Source organism: Corvus kubaryi, unplaced genomic scaffold (genome assembly GCF_017639235.1).
Source record: "Corvus kubaryi isolate FWS band 111438036 unplaced genomic scaffold, C.kubaryi_AGA036_p1.0 37266, whole genome shotgun sequence".
In the NCBI taxonomy this organism is placed as follows: Eukaryota; Metazoa; Chordata; class Aves; order Passeriformes; family Corvidae; genus Corvus; species Corvus kubaryi.
In genome coordinates, this window is record NW_024581081.1 from 9,622,232 (window position 1) to 9,638,396 (window position 16,165).

The following is a 16,165-nucleotide window of genomic DNA, read 5'->3' on the forward strand; positions in this document are numbered from 1 at the left end:
CAAGTGAATTGCATGATGTGAGAAAGTCTGATCAAGACAGTTTCACTTATTCCAGCAAAGACTGTGTAGAAGAGGAGAAAATGCTCATAACTGAGCACAGCTGGGGCCTAGAAAGTTATTTGTGCATTTTGAAGGCATCTTCTGTGAATGAAAGTTGCTCAATAATAACTTTGATGGATAGTGCAGAGTTTGCTATAACAAATAGCACAATTCTATATGGTTTTGTCGTATAGGTATTTTATATTACTGTGAATTTGAATGGTACTTCTGAATATACAGTGTCATTTATGAAAATCATTAGTGAAAGTCATGTAGCTTAATATGTATATAGGAGTTTGATAAAATGGGAAATTAAGTCTGCACGTCTTATAGAGTGAACTTAAATAGTTAATCACATTTGATATCTGAGTGTCATTGAGATTATGGAATTGTAATTCAGCATGGAATCATTATTTTTTTACAATGTGAAAGTAGATTTTGACCACAATAATTTATTGTTTGAGAGCTGGACCTGTACATCAGGAAGACTGTATTGATTTATTTTCATTAGTATTACTGGGCAGAAATTGAAAGATTTTAGTGAATAATTTTGGTGCACTGAGCATATTAATCTATATTTTCTCAAATTTAAAAACCAAATTTGTGTAAGTAGTTTGATTCAATTTTTATGCTGTTTAAATTTCTAGTAAGCCATTAGATTCTGGAGCAGGTTGCTGAGAATTTGTGGCTGCCCCATCCCTGGAAGTGTTCAGGCCAGGCTGGATGGGGCTTTGAGCAAGCCTGGTCTAGTGGAACGTGTCCTTGCCCACAGCAGGAGGTTGGACCTTGATGATCTGTAAGGTCTCTTCCAACCCAAGCCATTCCATGATTCTGTGATGGTCTAATCCACAGTCTGGTGTGCTTTGAGTACTTCCCTCCATACCTGCTGTTAGCACAGTTCTGTGCTCTTCTAGTCAGCACTGGCATTCCTATTAACAGAGCATAAAATAATAAGGAAAAAAAATTTGATCTGACCAAAAAAATCCTTAATCTTTTGGGGTGGTGATTTTGGTAGGATTTTTTAGGTCACCTCAGCTTTCTTATCTGCTTGCTCTACCACTGCATGATCACATGTGCCAGTGAAAAAAGGTGGGGCTGCCTGTCTGAGGCAGCCCTGGGAGCTGTGGTTCTGGTTTGTTTAATCTCCTATGGATGAACATCACAACAATATTTCCTAATTTTGGTAGCACAGAACAGCTTTCTCAGTGCTGCAACAAACCTCCCACACCTTCTGTGCAATTTATCTTTTAAAATCTCTAGTTCAGTGAAACAATTACTAATTTTAGTTGTATGTTCATTTGTATTTTTAAGAAATAACCACCAGTGAGAAAATATAGTATGCTGTACCACTGTATGCAGATAGAAGTATTTTCAGAAATCTTAAACATTCAAATTATTTCTACTTTTTTAATCAGGAAAATTTAAAGAGAAGTGAAAAAAGGCAGTTTTATTTTTGCATAATTTCATTTAAAAAAAGTAAATTAGAAAAACAGGCTGTGGTTCAAATTTGTGTAGCCTACATCTGTTCTGGACTTAAAAAGAGATTGTAGAGGAAAGAGGCTTGTACCTGGCAATATTTTGGGATGTACACGTGCATAGAAGGCTTGTTGTGTGTAAGTCCTCTTTTTACATACTTAAATGGGAAAAAAAATTATGGAATATGTGTATTATATCAGAGACTGTTATTCATGTGGACCACACCCAATTAAGCCACAAATGGCTGCAGCCTATGGGGAACACCAGGGAACTAACTTTTTTAATGACATTTTATGTAAGTGTTCTCTTCCTGCAATAGCAATTTTGGAAAGTTCACAGCTTTTATGTTACTGAGAGGGAGAAGATAAATGTTAAATAAACTTGAATTAATTAAAGCAAAACTTAGAGAAATCAAATGAAAACCAGACAATACACTGCAGCTCTAATTAACCCCACATTTAAGTGCTTCCATCTTGACTGCCTCAGCTGTTTTATGAAAGATGCTTTACTGCCTCTAGTTACTGTGTTTGTGTAAACAAGGCTAAGACAAAAAACTGCATGTTTTTTAACTTGAATGTTGAAATTATGCAGAAGTTCAGTTGCTCTTCTGCTATGTCATTTACTCTTTCATTGAATCCAGAGGTACAGTTAGCAGAGTGTCAATCAGCTATATGCTATGCTCAGCTTCATTGGTGGATAATTTTCCTCCCTCTCTAGGAAACGATGCAACATCAATAGTCAACTGTCTTCACATACTGGGGCAGACCTTGGATGCGAGGTAATACTGATCGTATTTTCTAAAGTACAAGGAAAATCACTGAGGAAAGGAATATGCAGTTACCTTTGGGCTACCTGTGTGAGGCTACAGAATTTCAACACTCAAGAAGTTACAGTGCTGAAAATAATTGCCATTGCTAGACAGGTCAATTACTAGGGTTTGACACTATTTGTAGGTTGCACTTTAAACTTCGTTAAGGATCACTGGTGTCCGGAAGCTTCTGGCTGTTAGTTCACGTGGTTTTAATCATGTGACTTTCTCAAAACCACAATAAAGTTAGAAATATTTTATTATTTTCCTTACACTGTTTAATCAAAAACTTCAGGAGTTAAATGCACATGGAATACAGTAAATCTGTCTTGTAGAATGTCTTCTTTGCAAAATTAATTCAGGTTCTAATTTGAAAAAAACCCGAAACCTTTGCATAGAATTCAGTGTTATTTTTATATTAAATTGAGCTGCTTGAGCTGTTGTTGTGGGGTTTATGGATGAGACAGCCTTGATATATTGGAGGGTAATGTGTTGCTTTTCATTTACTGTAAAGTCAGCCAGCTCTGCTGATAGTTGTTTTTCAGATCTTTGAAGTTGTAAAACAAAATACGATAGCTTAAACTGCCTCCATGGAAATTTAAAGGTCACTTTTTTGACTTTGCATTTAATCTCAAAACAATTGGCTGGATTATACGTAGATAGTTCTTTTTCTCAGTGTCCTTGCAGTAGCTTTTATGGACAAGTTTTACATTCCATTTGCTATGGGGTAGAGTCATGATCGTGGCCATTAATATGGCTCAGCTCTTGCATGATACTCCTTTATTTTGCAATATATTGGTTTTTTTGTCTGAAGTTTTCCATTGTCCATGCTATCACACAGACAGAATACAGATACAGGTAAAGGTCACTAATTCAGCTCTTGGTAGAGATGTAAAAATAGTTCCAGAAGGAGATAAAGGAATTCATGGAGGTAACATGAAAGTTTAAAGAGATTGCTTTTGAAACTGTATATATTCACTCTTTAAAATAGACAATCAGACTAAAAGAATTGGACTGATCTTCAATTTACAAAAGAACATCAACTTGATTTATTTCATGCATGCCTTAAATGGATACTTTCCTTAAACAAAGGATCTTTTAAATTGAGCTAGTAAATCATATAAGGTAAAAAAAAATACAAGGTAATAATTCTCCTGGATTATATCTTTACATAATTGACTATGATACTATAGTTACATAACCAATGCATTTATTTTTTCATGAATTTATTGATTTGATTTTAATAGATGTGGTTGTTTTTACTCATTCTTTCTGATGCCCTTATTCTGGAGACAGAAATGTGACTGTTGCAACTGGGAAGAGTTTCTGAGTTCTAGCTTGAGACAGTTCTCTTTCTGGAGTCAGAAATCAGACACTTATTAATTTTTACTTTTGTTAGGCACTTTTTGGTTTTTTCCTCTGTGAAGGCAAATGAATCAATTTATAAATTTTGAAGGACTATTTGCTTGGCAGGAAAACAGATAAGTATCCTTGTGTTCTGCAGGATACCTATAAAACTTGTTTTCAGTCAATTATTCTGCTCTGAAGAGATTTTACAATGTTAAAAGATGAAAGATATTTCTTCATATTTCTATTATTTATTTCATATAATCCAAGGCTAAGCTTTATTCCATGCTTGTCTAATAGAATATTCTTCATTCTTTTTGCATGCTATAAACAGGACTGTGATGAAAACTGGTCTGGAATCTGTTAGGATGGCATTGAGAGCCTTTTTGGACAATGCTGCTGAGGATCTGGAGAAAACAATGGAAAATCTTAAGCAAGGCCAGTTTACACACAGCAGAAACCAGCCAAAAGGAGTTACACAAATCATCAATTATACCACAGTTGCTCTCCTGCCAGTGCTGTCTTCATTGTTTGAGCATATTGGACAGCACCAGTTTGGGGAAGATTTGATATGTATGTATCGTATATTCATGTGTGTATGTAGAAGGGCTATGCCATTAAAATATCTGTAGTGTCATGTAGAAAGCATTACTAGACCCTCAATTCTGTTAGAGAAGGACAAATCCTATGTCATTTTTGACAAAATTGTCATTGGTTTAATCAAACATTTGCTCCAATCAACCAAAAACAGTCTGCAGGTTTTAGTGGACTTTGAATAAATATTAAAGCAGATGTGTCCACGATTAGAAAGTCAGAAGGATCCATTTTGTTAATAACTTTACCATAGATTTACTGCGACTTTCTTCATGTGTGAGAATTCACATTGTGCAAGTTACTTTGTCTTTACTCTGTCTGTAAATAAGATTATACTACAAGAATGTTACACCATCATACATGCACCTTGACTCAGTTTCAGTTAGAGGGGAATTTGGGTAGGTCCTTAAATTCTTGGGAAAAAGGAGAAGTGGAAGGATCTCCTTAAGAATTCAGACACCAGAGAAGGGAATGTATATGACAGCCTCTATATCAGATTTCTGTATATAGATTCTGATTATAGCAGATTCAGTGGTCCTTTATTTTCCCAACCTTAAAATTTTGCAGCCAAAATTTTTCAGACTTTGCACACAAAACAAAGTCTGCACAAAAAAATGTAATTTTATATATTTTAGGAACTCACAGAAATATCTCTGTCCAGGTGGCACTAAAGGGGGAAGTCCTGCTCTCTATGGCTGACTCAGTTACTCAGTTATGAAAATCTCTGAGAAGGACCTGGAGGAAAAGACTATTGAGTTATATTTTTTTCTCTTTTTAGAATCTTGAAAAAGCATTATTTAAAATAGCATTAAAAAAACTCTTGAAAAATTCAGAGTTGTATTGATGGATTTGAATGTCATGAGACGTAAACATCCACTTTTTTCATTAAACTATTTCTGTAAAATTCAGGAGACTGTGACAGTATCCAGAAAAAGTAATTTGTTCATCATAAACCACTTTTTGAGGCATCAACATATTCATGCCGTGTGTAAGTTTTGATCTCCGGTATTCCATGTTTTGGAACTTAGTATTTAGCTTTGAATATTTGATCACTCAAGTTCGTGTTCTTAGTCAGCTGTTCTACATACATCACACTGGTGTAAAACACCAAATTTGGAATTCATGAACTGAGAAAGAATAATTATTTTAAATTTTGCCTATTTATTTTGTCTAGAGCATATTTTCTTACACACAACTTCTCTTTACATCTTTTTAAGAATAAGATTATTTTATTTGTACAAGTATCTTGACCTGGTGCTTTTACCTAAGTACTAGTTACAGAGTTTACTCCATGGGGGGAAATCGCATACAAAGGTGGGGCAGAGTACCTGAGGTTACTGTTACGATGTAAAAACACTTAAATCCAAGATGATCTGAACTAAAATCACAGTGCAGTAAAGGGCCAGGCCACGTAGCTTTGATACAATATCTTGCAGGCTCTCCCAGCCCATCAAGTCTTACCCAGTTTTACTCACAACATTTCATTCATTGCATGTTGAGGGATGATAATAGCACTGCAGGAGAGACTATGAAAGATATCTATGGTAAGAATGGGTGTGTTGTCCTCCTTGATGGTACTTATACTGTTGTTACACTATTGGTGCAGCGTGCATTACAAAAGCATTTTTTCAAATAGATGTTAAGATTATTCTCACAATTTTGTGACTGAATTATTTAATAATTTTAAAACGTCTTTTGGTGAAACACTCATATGGACTAAAAGATTATTTATTGATTTTAATCCATTTTAAATTTTAATTGTAAATTAGGTACATGCTATTAGTTGATATCAGTGCCTAAATTAAAAAAAAGATATAAACTGTGATTAAAATAATTAAATATCTGTTTAACAGGATTACCTTTATTTTGCACAGTGGTGTTCTATTTGTAAAGGTGCCGCATACAAAGGATTGATATGCCATTAATTTCATTAAGTTTGTGCACTAGTGAAATAGGTTTACTGTTTTAGCTGTTAACATATTGAAATAAATGGAAGTTTTGAGTAAAAAGTATAGTACTCAGAGGCCCAAAGACATTTTGTATTTAGCAGGTGATTTCTGCGGATTGCCTTTGTTATCTTTATATTTTAAATTCTGTTATTGTCTAAAGAAATTTATTTTAATTCTATGGGAATGTATTGAAAAAAAAGAAACTCTTTGTAAATATATTTTTCTTCTTTTCTTTAGTGGAAGATGTTCAGGTCTCTTGTTACAGAATATTGGCCAGTTTATATGCTCTGGGAACCAGCAAGAGTATCTATGTAGAGAGGTAAGAAGGAAAATTTTTCTTTTGTTTTTAATATTTGCATTTATATTTAGCATCATGAATTTGCAGTTCATAAATTAATATAGGAGGAGAAAATTATTGGAAAGATATCTTGAGAGAAAAAAACAGTGCTCAGATTTTAAGTGGAATGCAGGTGCATTTATTATATTACACTTGAAATATTGCATTATATGTTTCTCAAAATATTTTTCTTAATTAAAATTAAAATTGCAATTAAAATTATCTGACTTTACAATAAATAGCACTTGATTTGAGGGTTAACTGGGGTAATGTAAAATTATGTCATTCAGCTCAGCAATTTTTATTCTTCCTTCTATAATGTTTAATTGTGATGTATATTTCTTTCTCATTACTCTAAATTTAATTTAATTTGTCATTTGTGCAACACTGTTTCTTTTCTAGTTCAGTTATCCAGGTAAATGAGGTATTAAAATGCTTTTTTAATACATCTCTGTATCTGCTAACCCCCCTCCAAGTTACATTTAGTCTGTGTAAGCCATGTTTGGTCAAAAAATAGAGATAAATAGAAAAATTCAGTTCTTGAAACTGAACAGTTGCGCTTTAGTGACTAACACTGTTCTGAAGGAAGGCTAAACAGAATTACTACATTTTAGATATTGGCAGCAGTAATCTAGGAAGTTTACTGTTTAGGAAGTGACCCTCTCCAGCAAATGAACCTGTGCATAACTCCAGAGCAGCCCCACAACATACCTTTGCTTCCTTTGTGGTGGTATCATAGCCCATAGTATGAAAAATCGTTGGGACCAATATTTAAGTTTAAAAAAATGCATATCTGTGGAAAATCGGGTCTCATTACTTTCATTAAGGATATAAAATGAATTTATTTTGCTCTTTGGCAAATAAAGGATCTGGGACTTGTTTTGAAAATATATCAGTGTAAGTGAATTTTTGTGTATGATCGTCTGCAACCATTATTGCAATTGAAAAGCACATAGTATGCTCTTTGCAGGTGTGTGTGATGGATGTATGTTTTACTTATGAGGACTTAATGAAAAGGAAAAAAAAAGAACAAGGAGAAAACAGTCTAAATAATAATGGGAATAGAGTTAGATTTAACAAAATCAAGTGTAATGAGATAGATATAGAAAGAATAAAATCTCCAAGACTGAGAGAAACTATAGACCGAGGATGAATCTTGCTAAATCACAAGATCAGTTTTGAGGTCTTTTTTTCCTTTTAACTTGAAAGTTCATGATTCTCCTGGGTTTTCAAATTCTCTTGGATTTCTGTCATATGTGTGATTTGGTCTTAGCTAGGGATTTCTCACCTCTCTAAATTCTGTTGTGATCAATTCAACTGAAAATAGAAAGAATAGTTTAGAAATCCCCTGAAGAACCCAAGTGAAGCGACAGGGCATCAGTTACTTCTTCCTAGAAACACGCTTTTTAAAGTTTTGACACACAAAGAATTTTGATTATCAAATAAATGTCATATATTTGAAGGTATTAAAGCAATGTCTTTGTGATAAAACCTCAGACTTCTTGATTATGAGAAGCAATTTTCCACTCACTAAAGAACTTGACTTTCATACTAGACTAAGCATGAAAGTGATTATCACTATTTCTCAGAAAAAGGAAATATCTCTTAAATAAAATGATAGCTGATTTCGGTCTCTTGTTCTATCCAGTAGATTTTTCTTAATAGTAGGGATTATAAGGTCAGTAAAGCTGAGAGGAAAGTAACAGAACAGAAAGCATTTTTACAATTACTTTGGTTTCCCTTGCATGGTTTTCATTTTCTGTAAACCGTGTAGGCCACCTTTAAGATTTTATGTCTTAACATTTTATTCATATATTAGCAGAGGGTTGCTAGACTTCAATTCCTATTACGCATCCTTGTGTGGATGATCCTAGTACTGTTGTGGCTTATCTCTTTGAAATGCATTCATCTCAGAATACAAGCCCAAGGTGTGGTCAATCAGTACTGACCCCACTGGTGGTCCCTTCCAACTTTATCCATTCTATGGCTCTGTGATCAAAGATGTGTGTAGTTAATGGTGTTTGTTAATTCACAGGCAACGATCAGCACTAGGAGAGTGCTTGGCTGCTTTCTCAGGGGCCTTTCCAGTGGCTTTTTTGGAAACTCACTTGAACAAACATAATATCTACTCAATCTACAATACCAAGAATGCAAGAGATAGAGCAGGTATTTCCAGAAACTCACATCATGGTTATGAAAACGACTTCACTGTGAATGCTGCTTGCCTTAAGACATGTGGTTTTGCATACATTTTATAGCATGAGAATTTTCTTGTAATGTCTTGGTTGTATTTCTTTTCTAAATCTTTCTTTCTAAATGAATTTTCTAATCAATTTATTTTCTAAGTCTGATAAAACCTATGATTTTATGTTCCTATTGTTACTGATATTTTAATTTTGAGATATCATTCTCAAAATACAACTTTGGAATGGATTTAATGAAGAGACTTTGCACATTTTTAGTACCTCAGATATTCTATATTTGATCATAAAATTATGCATTCTCATCAGTAGCTTTGGTTCCTCAGTTTACATAAACAATATTGGATCCCCAAAACACATATACTTGCAATTGAAGGAAAATAGCTTTGCTGTATTAATTACATATTATGCCCTTATAAAGTAAATAAATTGCAGAGTAGTATGTAGATTGTTTTTTTTTTTGTTTGACATACAAGACAGTACAGCTAGTTTACAGTGACATTATGTATATTTATTTTGCATATACCTTTTTCTTCCTTTATTGATATTTCTTATGCTGTAACATGATGGTTGAATAAAGTCATATGCACGAACTGTTCCTGCAATAAATAGAAGTTGCAGTAGAACTTTACAAGCTCTGCTTATGTGCTGAGTCTGAATCATGTTACAGATACACAAAGATGACAGTGTATGTTCGTACAAGGTGCCAGTTTATAATGGCATTCATTTTATAACTTCACCTTTATTTTTTAAGAAAGGGAGCATACCAGATTTATTCTCCAAAGAGCTGTAGTATTCAAGCTTGAAAATATCAACAGCTGTGCATACCTGCCATATGTTTTAGCTATTTTAGAATATCTGGAAGGACAATCCACTGTATTGTTGTGATATTTAACAGAAATTTGAATTTATTTTCCAAACTTGCATTAATAATTAAGGAGACTATGTGATGCCTGTATAAAATATATTTGCGCTAAATAGGAGAAGATACTGCTTTTCAAAAAGGACTATCCTTAGGACAAGGAACTGTGGAATGCTGGTAGAGACATTTGTATTCACAAGTCGCCGGCTAAATTGTGCTCTGTAGATACCTGTATATGTCACTGTATGAGTATGTCAGTATGTTAGACATTCAGGAGCTACAGACTGTGCTTGCAGATATATTTTTGTAGATGAAAGAAACTCCTTCAAAAATAAAGGCAACTGCAGCACCTTTTCAGGGGAAGGAACTAAAAATTCAAATGAATTCAAAAGTAAACATTTACAATCAGACATTCACCTTGAGAATCAGTTTCTCAAATCTGCTCAATTCATTATGAGAGGCAATGATTTCTTTTTGTTCTGTTAGAATTCCAGATCTCATCTAACGTGTTGAGAGTGATTTCATTTTATCAATTTGTTTCCTCAATTGTAAAACTTATGCTGGAAACAATTTTGAAATTTAAGCTTTATTTTGGATATAGAAAAGTGCATCTGATTTCTCTGAGTTCATTCCACAGTATTTATGTCGTTGAAGCTTTCATACAGGAATTTTAATTATAGAACTGTTCATATAAACAGTTTATTGCTCAACAGTATGAAGGGATGTGTTTTTTATTTTTGCGTTTGTTTCCTTTGGATCAGAAGGGTGCAAATGTAAACAGAAAACAGAAGTTGTATTGAATAATTATTTTGCTTTTATGACCTAGTTATTGATTTTTGGTTTTTTGGTTTTTTTGGGTTTTTTTCAATAGTTCTCAATTTGCCAACTAGTGTGGAAGAGGTTTGCCCAAATATTCCCTCCTTGGTGAAGCTAATGGAAGAAATAGTGGAACTGGCAGAATCTGGTATTCGTTACACACAAATGCCACATATCATGGAAGTCATCCTGCCTATGCTGTGCAGTTACATGTCACACTGGTGGGAGCACGGGCCAGAGAACAACCCTGACAAGGCTGAAACATGTTGCACAGCCTTGACGTCGGAGCACATGAACACTCTGTTGGGTAACATATTGAAAATCATCTATAACAACCTTGGTATTGATGAAGGAGCCTGGATGAAGAGATTAGCAGGTAAGATGTGAAAGTAAATAAATAAGCAAGCAAATGTGTGTATATTCAGAATGTATGTACACACACACAGACTCTGAATCACTCTGTATTTATCCTGTTAAAGCTGGAGTAGAAGAACACTCATATTTTACATTTTTAAACAATACAGATCTTGATGAATCAGAAATACTAAGTATAAAGAAAAAGCAGTGTAAGCAGTATGTTTTAAACTCTCAATAAGTAATATAAGTAGATTAGACTATTTCTTTTTCCCGAGAATATACACATGTGCCTTTTGTGGTATATTAAATTCAAGGACTGTAGTAATTTAGCCCCATTTTCATTATACACCAAGTTTTCATTTGCAGGCATTACACAGTTCCTTGCTATTCTGTAAGAGTGCTGGATCCTTAAAACCTTGGTTTGAAGGTGTATATCTAACATATCCATTACAATGAAATGTCAAAATGCTCATGTCATTTTAGTAATAGTTGCGTTGACTTCATTGCATGAACAGCTTGAAACTCATTTAAAAACACTTTAATTCTCAGTGTTACAATCTCTGAGGAAAAGTCACTTCAGTGGTGTGGATTCAATTTTTCAGTTAGACTTTCTTATGACTTTTCAGTTTTTACTGTAGTAGCAATTTCATTCACGGTAGCATTCAGAATTCCTAGTGTTCTGAAAGTTAGCAATACACTCTAAGAATAGGTGGTAACTGCCTAAAATTCTGTGTAATTTAGTCAATATATTACCAATGATTTTGTACCAATGGGCCCAGTTGAAGTGGTAGTTTACATAATTGTTCATATGAGTACATTTGCAAAAAGCTTGTGCTAACAAGTCTGAAATGAATGGTTGAATAGTCTCATTTGTGTGCATAAGAAATACAGGCCAGCTGTTTCCGTGGATTTTCAAATAACCAGAGCATGCTTTCCAGTGCTGCTTCGCTCAAGCAAGGTTCAAAACAGAAGCCAGTAGCTGAGAAAACTTGTGTGTGCACTATGTAGCTATATATGTATCCATCCATACCATTACACAACTTCCACATTGCTCAAAAAAACTATGTAGACAAATACCATGCTGACAGAATACCAGTAAAGAGGTATTTCAAGTTTTATGATCATGCAGGCTTAGTCTGTGAAGCTGCAATTTCTGCCCTCAGACAAAATGAATTGACTTTGTGAAATCCTGACCACATTTAATTCTTGGCAAAACTTCTGCTGATTTCAATGGGGGCAGGATTTGACTCTGTAGCCTAGAAATAAGATTCAAGAAAGTGGGAAAAGGTAAAAGATTTTAGTTATATTTTGTGGCCAGGTATATATTATAATATTCATTGCCTTAAATAGTGTTTTCCCAGCCCATCATAAGTAAAGCGAAGCCACAGCTCTTAAAGACACACTTCCTTCCACTGATGGATAAACTAAAGAAAAAAGCAGCAGTGGTTGTATCGGATGAAGAACATCTAAGAGCAGAAGGCAGAGGTGACATGTCGGAGGCTGAACTGCTCATCCTAGATGAGTTCACCACTTTGGCACGGGACCTCTATGCCTTCTACCCTTTGTTGATTAGATTTGTGGACTATAACAGGTATGTGGAGAGGAATAGGTCAATGAATCTCATAAAACCTTCCTTTTTATTGATACCGCATCTTATCCCTTGATGTGCCTAGCACTGAATTAAAGTGGCTTTTACTCAGTCTGACAATCTTGAAGTTGATCAAACTAATGCTTTCTGACTTCTAGGAGGAGCTGGGGTCTTTTTGAGGAGAAAACAAAACAAAATTGCAATCCAAATCTATTGGATTAGAAAGGATTTTAAGAGTTTTGAAATAGGACATCAAAAAGCCACTTCTACCAGAAAGGATTAAAAGCATATATGATTGGTTTTGTGGACTTGTATCCTTGTAAAATGTTGAAAAGTGATTTCAAAACATAAAGACAGCGAGGATCATCCCCTTTTTCACCCTTTTACCAAATTTCAGGGCAAAATGGCTGAAAGAGCCCAATCCTGAAGCAGAAGAGTTGTTCCGCATGGTGGCTGAGGTCTTCATTTACTGGTCAAAGTCTCATGTAAGTAATTCCTTGGTAAATACTTGTTTTAATGAGGTTTCTTAATCATTAGATCAGTTATTTAGTGGTTATGTTTGTAAAATACATTTAATGACAGAAGTGAAACTGCAGATGGGAAAGTAGTAATGACTCACATTTCTGACACATTTGAAATGGCAGAGAAGATAGGAGAGTTGGGTAGGTATTTTGTAGCATAGTAAACTGATTAAAGATATTTTTCTTACAGAGTCTGCTTTGTTGTGGGTTTGTTGTTTGCCTGGTTTGTTGGTTTTTTGGGATTTTTTTTTTAATATACTAAGCTCATTGTGTTTTGTGTCCTTACCCTATTTTTTTTTTTCTTTTCAGTTATTTTGACCCCATAACCTTTTTGTAATCACACCTAGTAAGCACTGATGCTTCTTAAATAAAGCATGATTCAGTGAATACTGGAATGTGGATACAAAAATGCTGCTAGCAAGGATTTTCTTGCTATTTTCTAAGTCCGTGAGAGACTTTTCTCGCTCACAGAAGAGGTAGCAGAGTTATGTAAACAACCAAGCCACCTGCAACCTTGAAAAGTCTTGTTTATGGTACAGTAGAAAAATATTTTGACAATGGATGTTTTAGGATTTTAGCCAATCACCCCAAGGGGTGGCTGATCCTTTGTCCAATTAGACTATGAAGAAAAAAGTCTATAAAGAGTTTGTAAAATAATTAAATAAATCAATCTTGCTGCACAATTCCTGCCTGCTGAATCTATCTTCTCTCCTCCTCCCTATGGCTGCGGGACATGGTGATATACCTTAGGACATTTTTTTTTTAAATACTGGAACACAAAGAATTAAAAAACCCAAAGAGTCTGATTTCTTTCAGGCGTTAGATCTTTGTATGTACTGTTGTGTGTACTAAATTTCTTTATATGCTGTGACTTCAATTCTCTCAAATCTGGGGAACAAGACGCCTTATAACTTCTGTACTTGTGCCTGAATTTGACTGTAAGATTTATTATAAGCAACAGTGTGCACAAAAAGTGGTTACACTGTAGATAGATACTGGATAATGAAATCACCTGTGTATTCATAATTTCAGTCTTTTATTTAAAAAGTTTCTTATGTACCTGAATATAGTGGAAATTTGTAATGGGGAAAAAATGAGTGAGTAATTTACTAGTAAGGGAAAACCTGGACAATATTTTTATATTGACTTAGAGGAGGAGTGAGATTTTTATCATGTATTTTTCATAGCTAGGAGAACATTTCCTTCTCTCTTACATGGGGAAAAAACCCCAAACATACACCACCTGAGTTCTGCAATGTAAATGAAGCTGAAATACAAGGACATTGTTGATCATCTGTTCATTTTTACTGTCCTTGTCTTAACTTGTGGATTTTACAGATTTCTACTTAATTCATATTTTTTATTTAAGGTATGTTTAGATAGAATCCTCATATAAATGCTTCTAACTGAGATCTTCTGTATGTTTCCAGAATTTCAAAAGGGAAGAGCAGAACTTTGTGGTACAAAATGAAATCAACAACATGTCTTTCCTTATCAGTGACACCAAATCCAAGATGTCTAAGGTAGTGTAAAGATTTTTATATTTTTCTCTTTGCAAAAGGAAGGTGTCAAGAAGACTCCAGAGAAGAATCTTTTGTTGTTTGATTTTTTTTTGTTTTGTTTTGTTTTGGGGTTTTTTTGGCAAAGAAATCTGTTGAAAACACTGGGTCGAGATTCAAAACACAGTCATTTGCGAAATGCATTGCAAAATATTGGCAATGATAAAATGCCAGTTTTACCTGTATAGGTAATAAGGAAATTGTCAAACCACAGGCAAGTACAAAGTTGCTAGTACAGTTCTTTTGTTTAATATTGGATTTTTCTTTTCCATCTTTACTTTATTCTGCAGGCTGCAGTTTCTGACCAGGAAAGGAAGAAGATGAAGCGAAAAGGTGACAGGTACTCTATGCAGACCTCTCTCATTGTGGCAGCACTGAAGAGATTGCTTCCAATAGGCCTAAACATTTGTGCTCCTGGAGACCAAGAGCTAATTGCACTGGCCAAAAATCGATTTAGCATGGTAGGTGCTCTTTTTGCACTTCCAGAAGGTAGAAATATTTACTAATTGAATTCCTTGAATATTTCACCCTGCGTTCTTACAGCATGACACAGAGAATCAAGATGATAATTTTTTTTATAAGGGCACAGTGGGTGATTATGGTATATATCTTCATATTTTACTCATGGCTTAAAATATTTCAGTTTGAACATAGGATCAGTATGGATGTGCTTCAGAATGATCAGTATATGAATAGAGATAGCATTCAGTAGTTAAACTAGTTATTTTTCTCTCTTAATTTTTAATGCAAAGTAGTGTTTGTTATATTTTATGAAGCTTGAATTTGGTCGGACTTGATCTCGAAAGTCTTTTCCAATCTACTTGACTGTGATAAAATTAAGAACTAGCTGTTTCTCAACTTCTATGCTCAGTATCATAATTATTCCTTTTAATCACTCTCATGTGAATGCAAGAATTTCTGTAGGGATAGACTGATTTAAAAGTTATTCTTTTGGGTATATACTCAAAGTGCAATAATGTGATTGTAATTTGGAATATAGTCCTTTCTCAAGCTATAATACTTTATACACTCTAGTGGGTTATATGACAATTGGACTCCTGAACTGAATGCTATAAAGGATAAGAGCTCTGCAAAACAAACAGAAATCAAATCACAGAAGGCTCTGTTCATGTTACTGATTTTATTTGGTCAAACTTTCTGTATGTGTATATTAGTAATCTGAATTCAGACTCACATTTAGTATGTTACTGTGAACAGATACGTATGATGCCATCCAGAACTTGATCCTGTGAGCTTGGATAAAAAAAGATTTATCTCGGAGATTTTTCTCAGTCTTTCACATTCTCAGTTTAATTCATCATCTGATGAAGCCCAAGGTTGATATTTAAATGAATTATAACTTTTCCTAATTACCTTCTATTCCTAATTTATATGATTTGTAATCTATTGGCAGAAAGACACTGAAGATGAAGTACGAGATGTCATCCGCAGTAATCTTCATCTTCAGGGCAAGGTAATCTATACACAGTTTTTAAATTTGACTTTTCTTTCTTTGAATTCGTTTGTTAGTGCCATATAGTGACAACTTGCCTTGGTTCATTAGGATAGCTTGTAGTCCCTTATTCTCTTCTGTCAAGTAACTTGTTCATGTCAACTGTTAAATGTTAGGTTTTTAATGTGTGTATATATGTGTTATATACAATAACATATGGCCCTTCAAATCTCTCTCCGTTCACACCATTAATGCAAA

At 34.2% G+C, this 16,165-nt stretch overlaps 1 protein-coding gene across 2 annotated transcripts in view; it reads left to right on the forward strand.

The window, feature by feature from the left end:
- RYR2 (ryanodine receptor 2) overlaps positions 1-16,165 on the forward strand; it is a 391,343-nt gene that overhangs the window by 304,665 nt on the left and 70,513 nt on the right. For both annotated transcript variants that reach the window (XM_042025322.1, XM_042025323.1), the window contains 10 exons: positions 2,233-2,293; positions 4,005-4,243; positions 6,451-6,532; positions 8,586-8,716; positions 10,485-10,805; positions 12,137-12,377; positions 12,772-12,859; positions 14,326-14,418; positions 14,745-14,915; positions 15,869-15,928. In XM_042025322.1, coding sequence (XP_041881256.1) covers positions 2,233-2,293; positions 4,005-4,243; positions 6,451-6,532; positions 8,586-8,716; positions 10,485-10,805; positions 12,137-12,377; positions 12,772-12,859; positions 14,326-14,418; positions 14,745-14,915; positions 15,869-15,928 — 1,487 coding nt within the window. The remainder of the gene's footprint in view (positions 1-2,232; positions 2,294-4,004; positions 4,244-6,450; positions 6,533-8,585; positions 8,717-10,484; positions 10,806-12,136; positions 12,378-12,771; positions 12,860-14,325; positions 14,419-14,744; positions 14,916-15,868; positions 15,929-16,165) is intronic.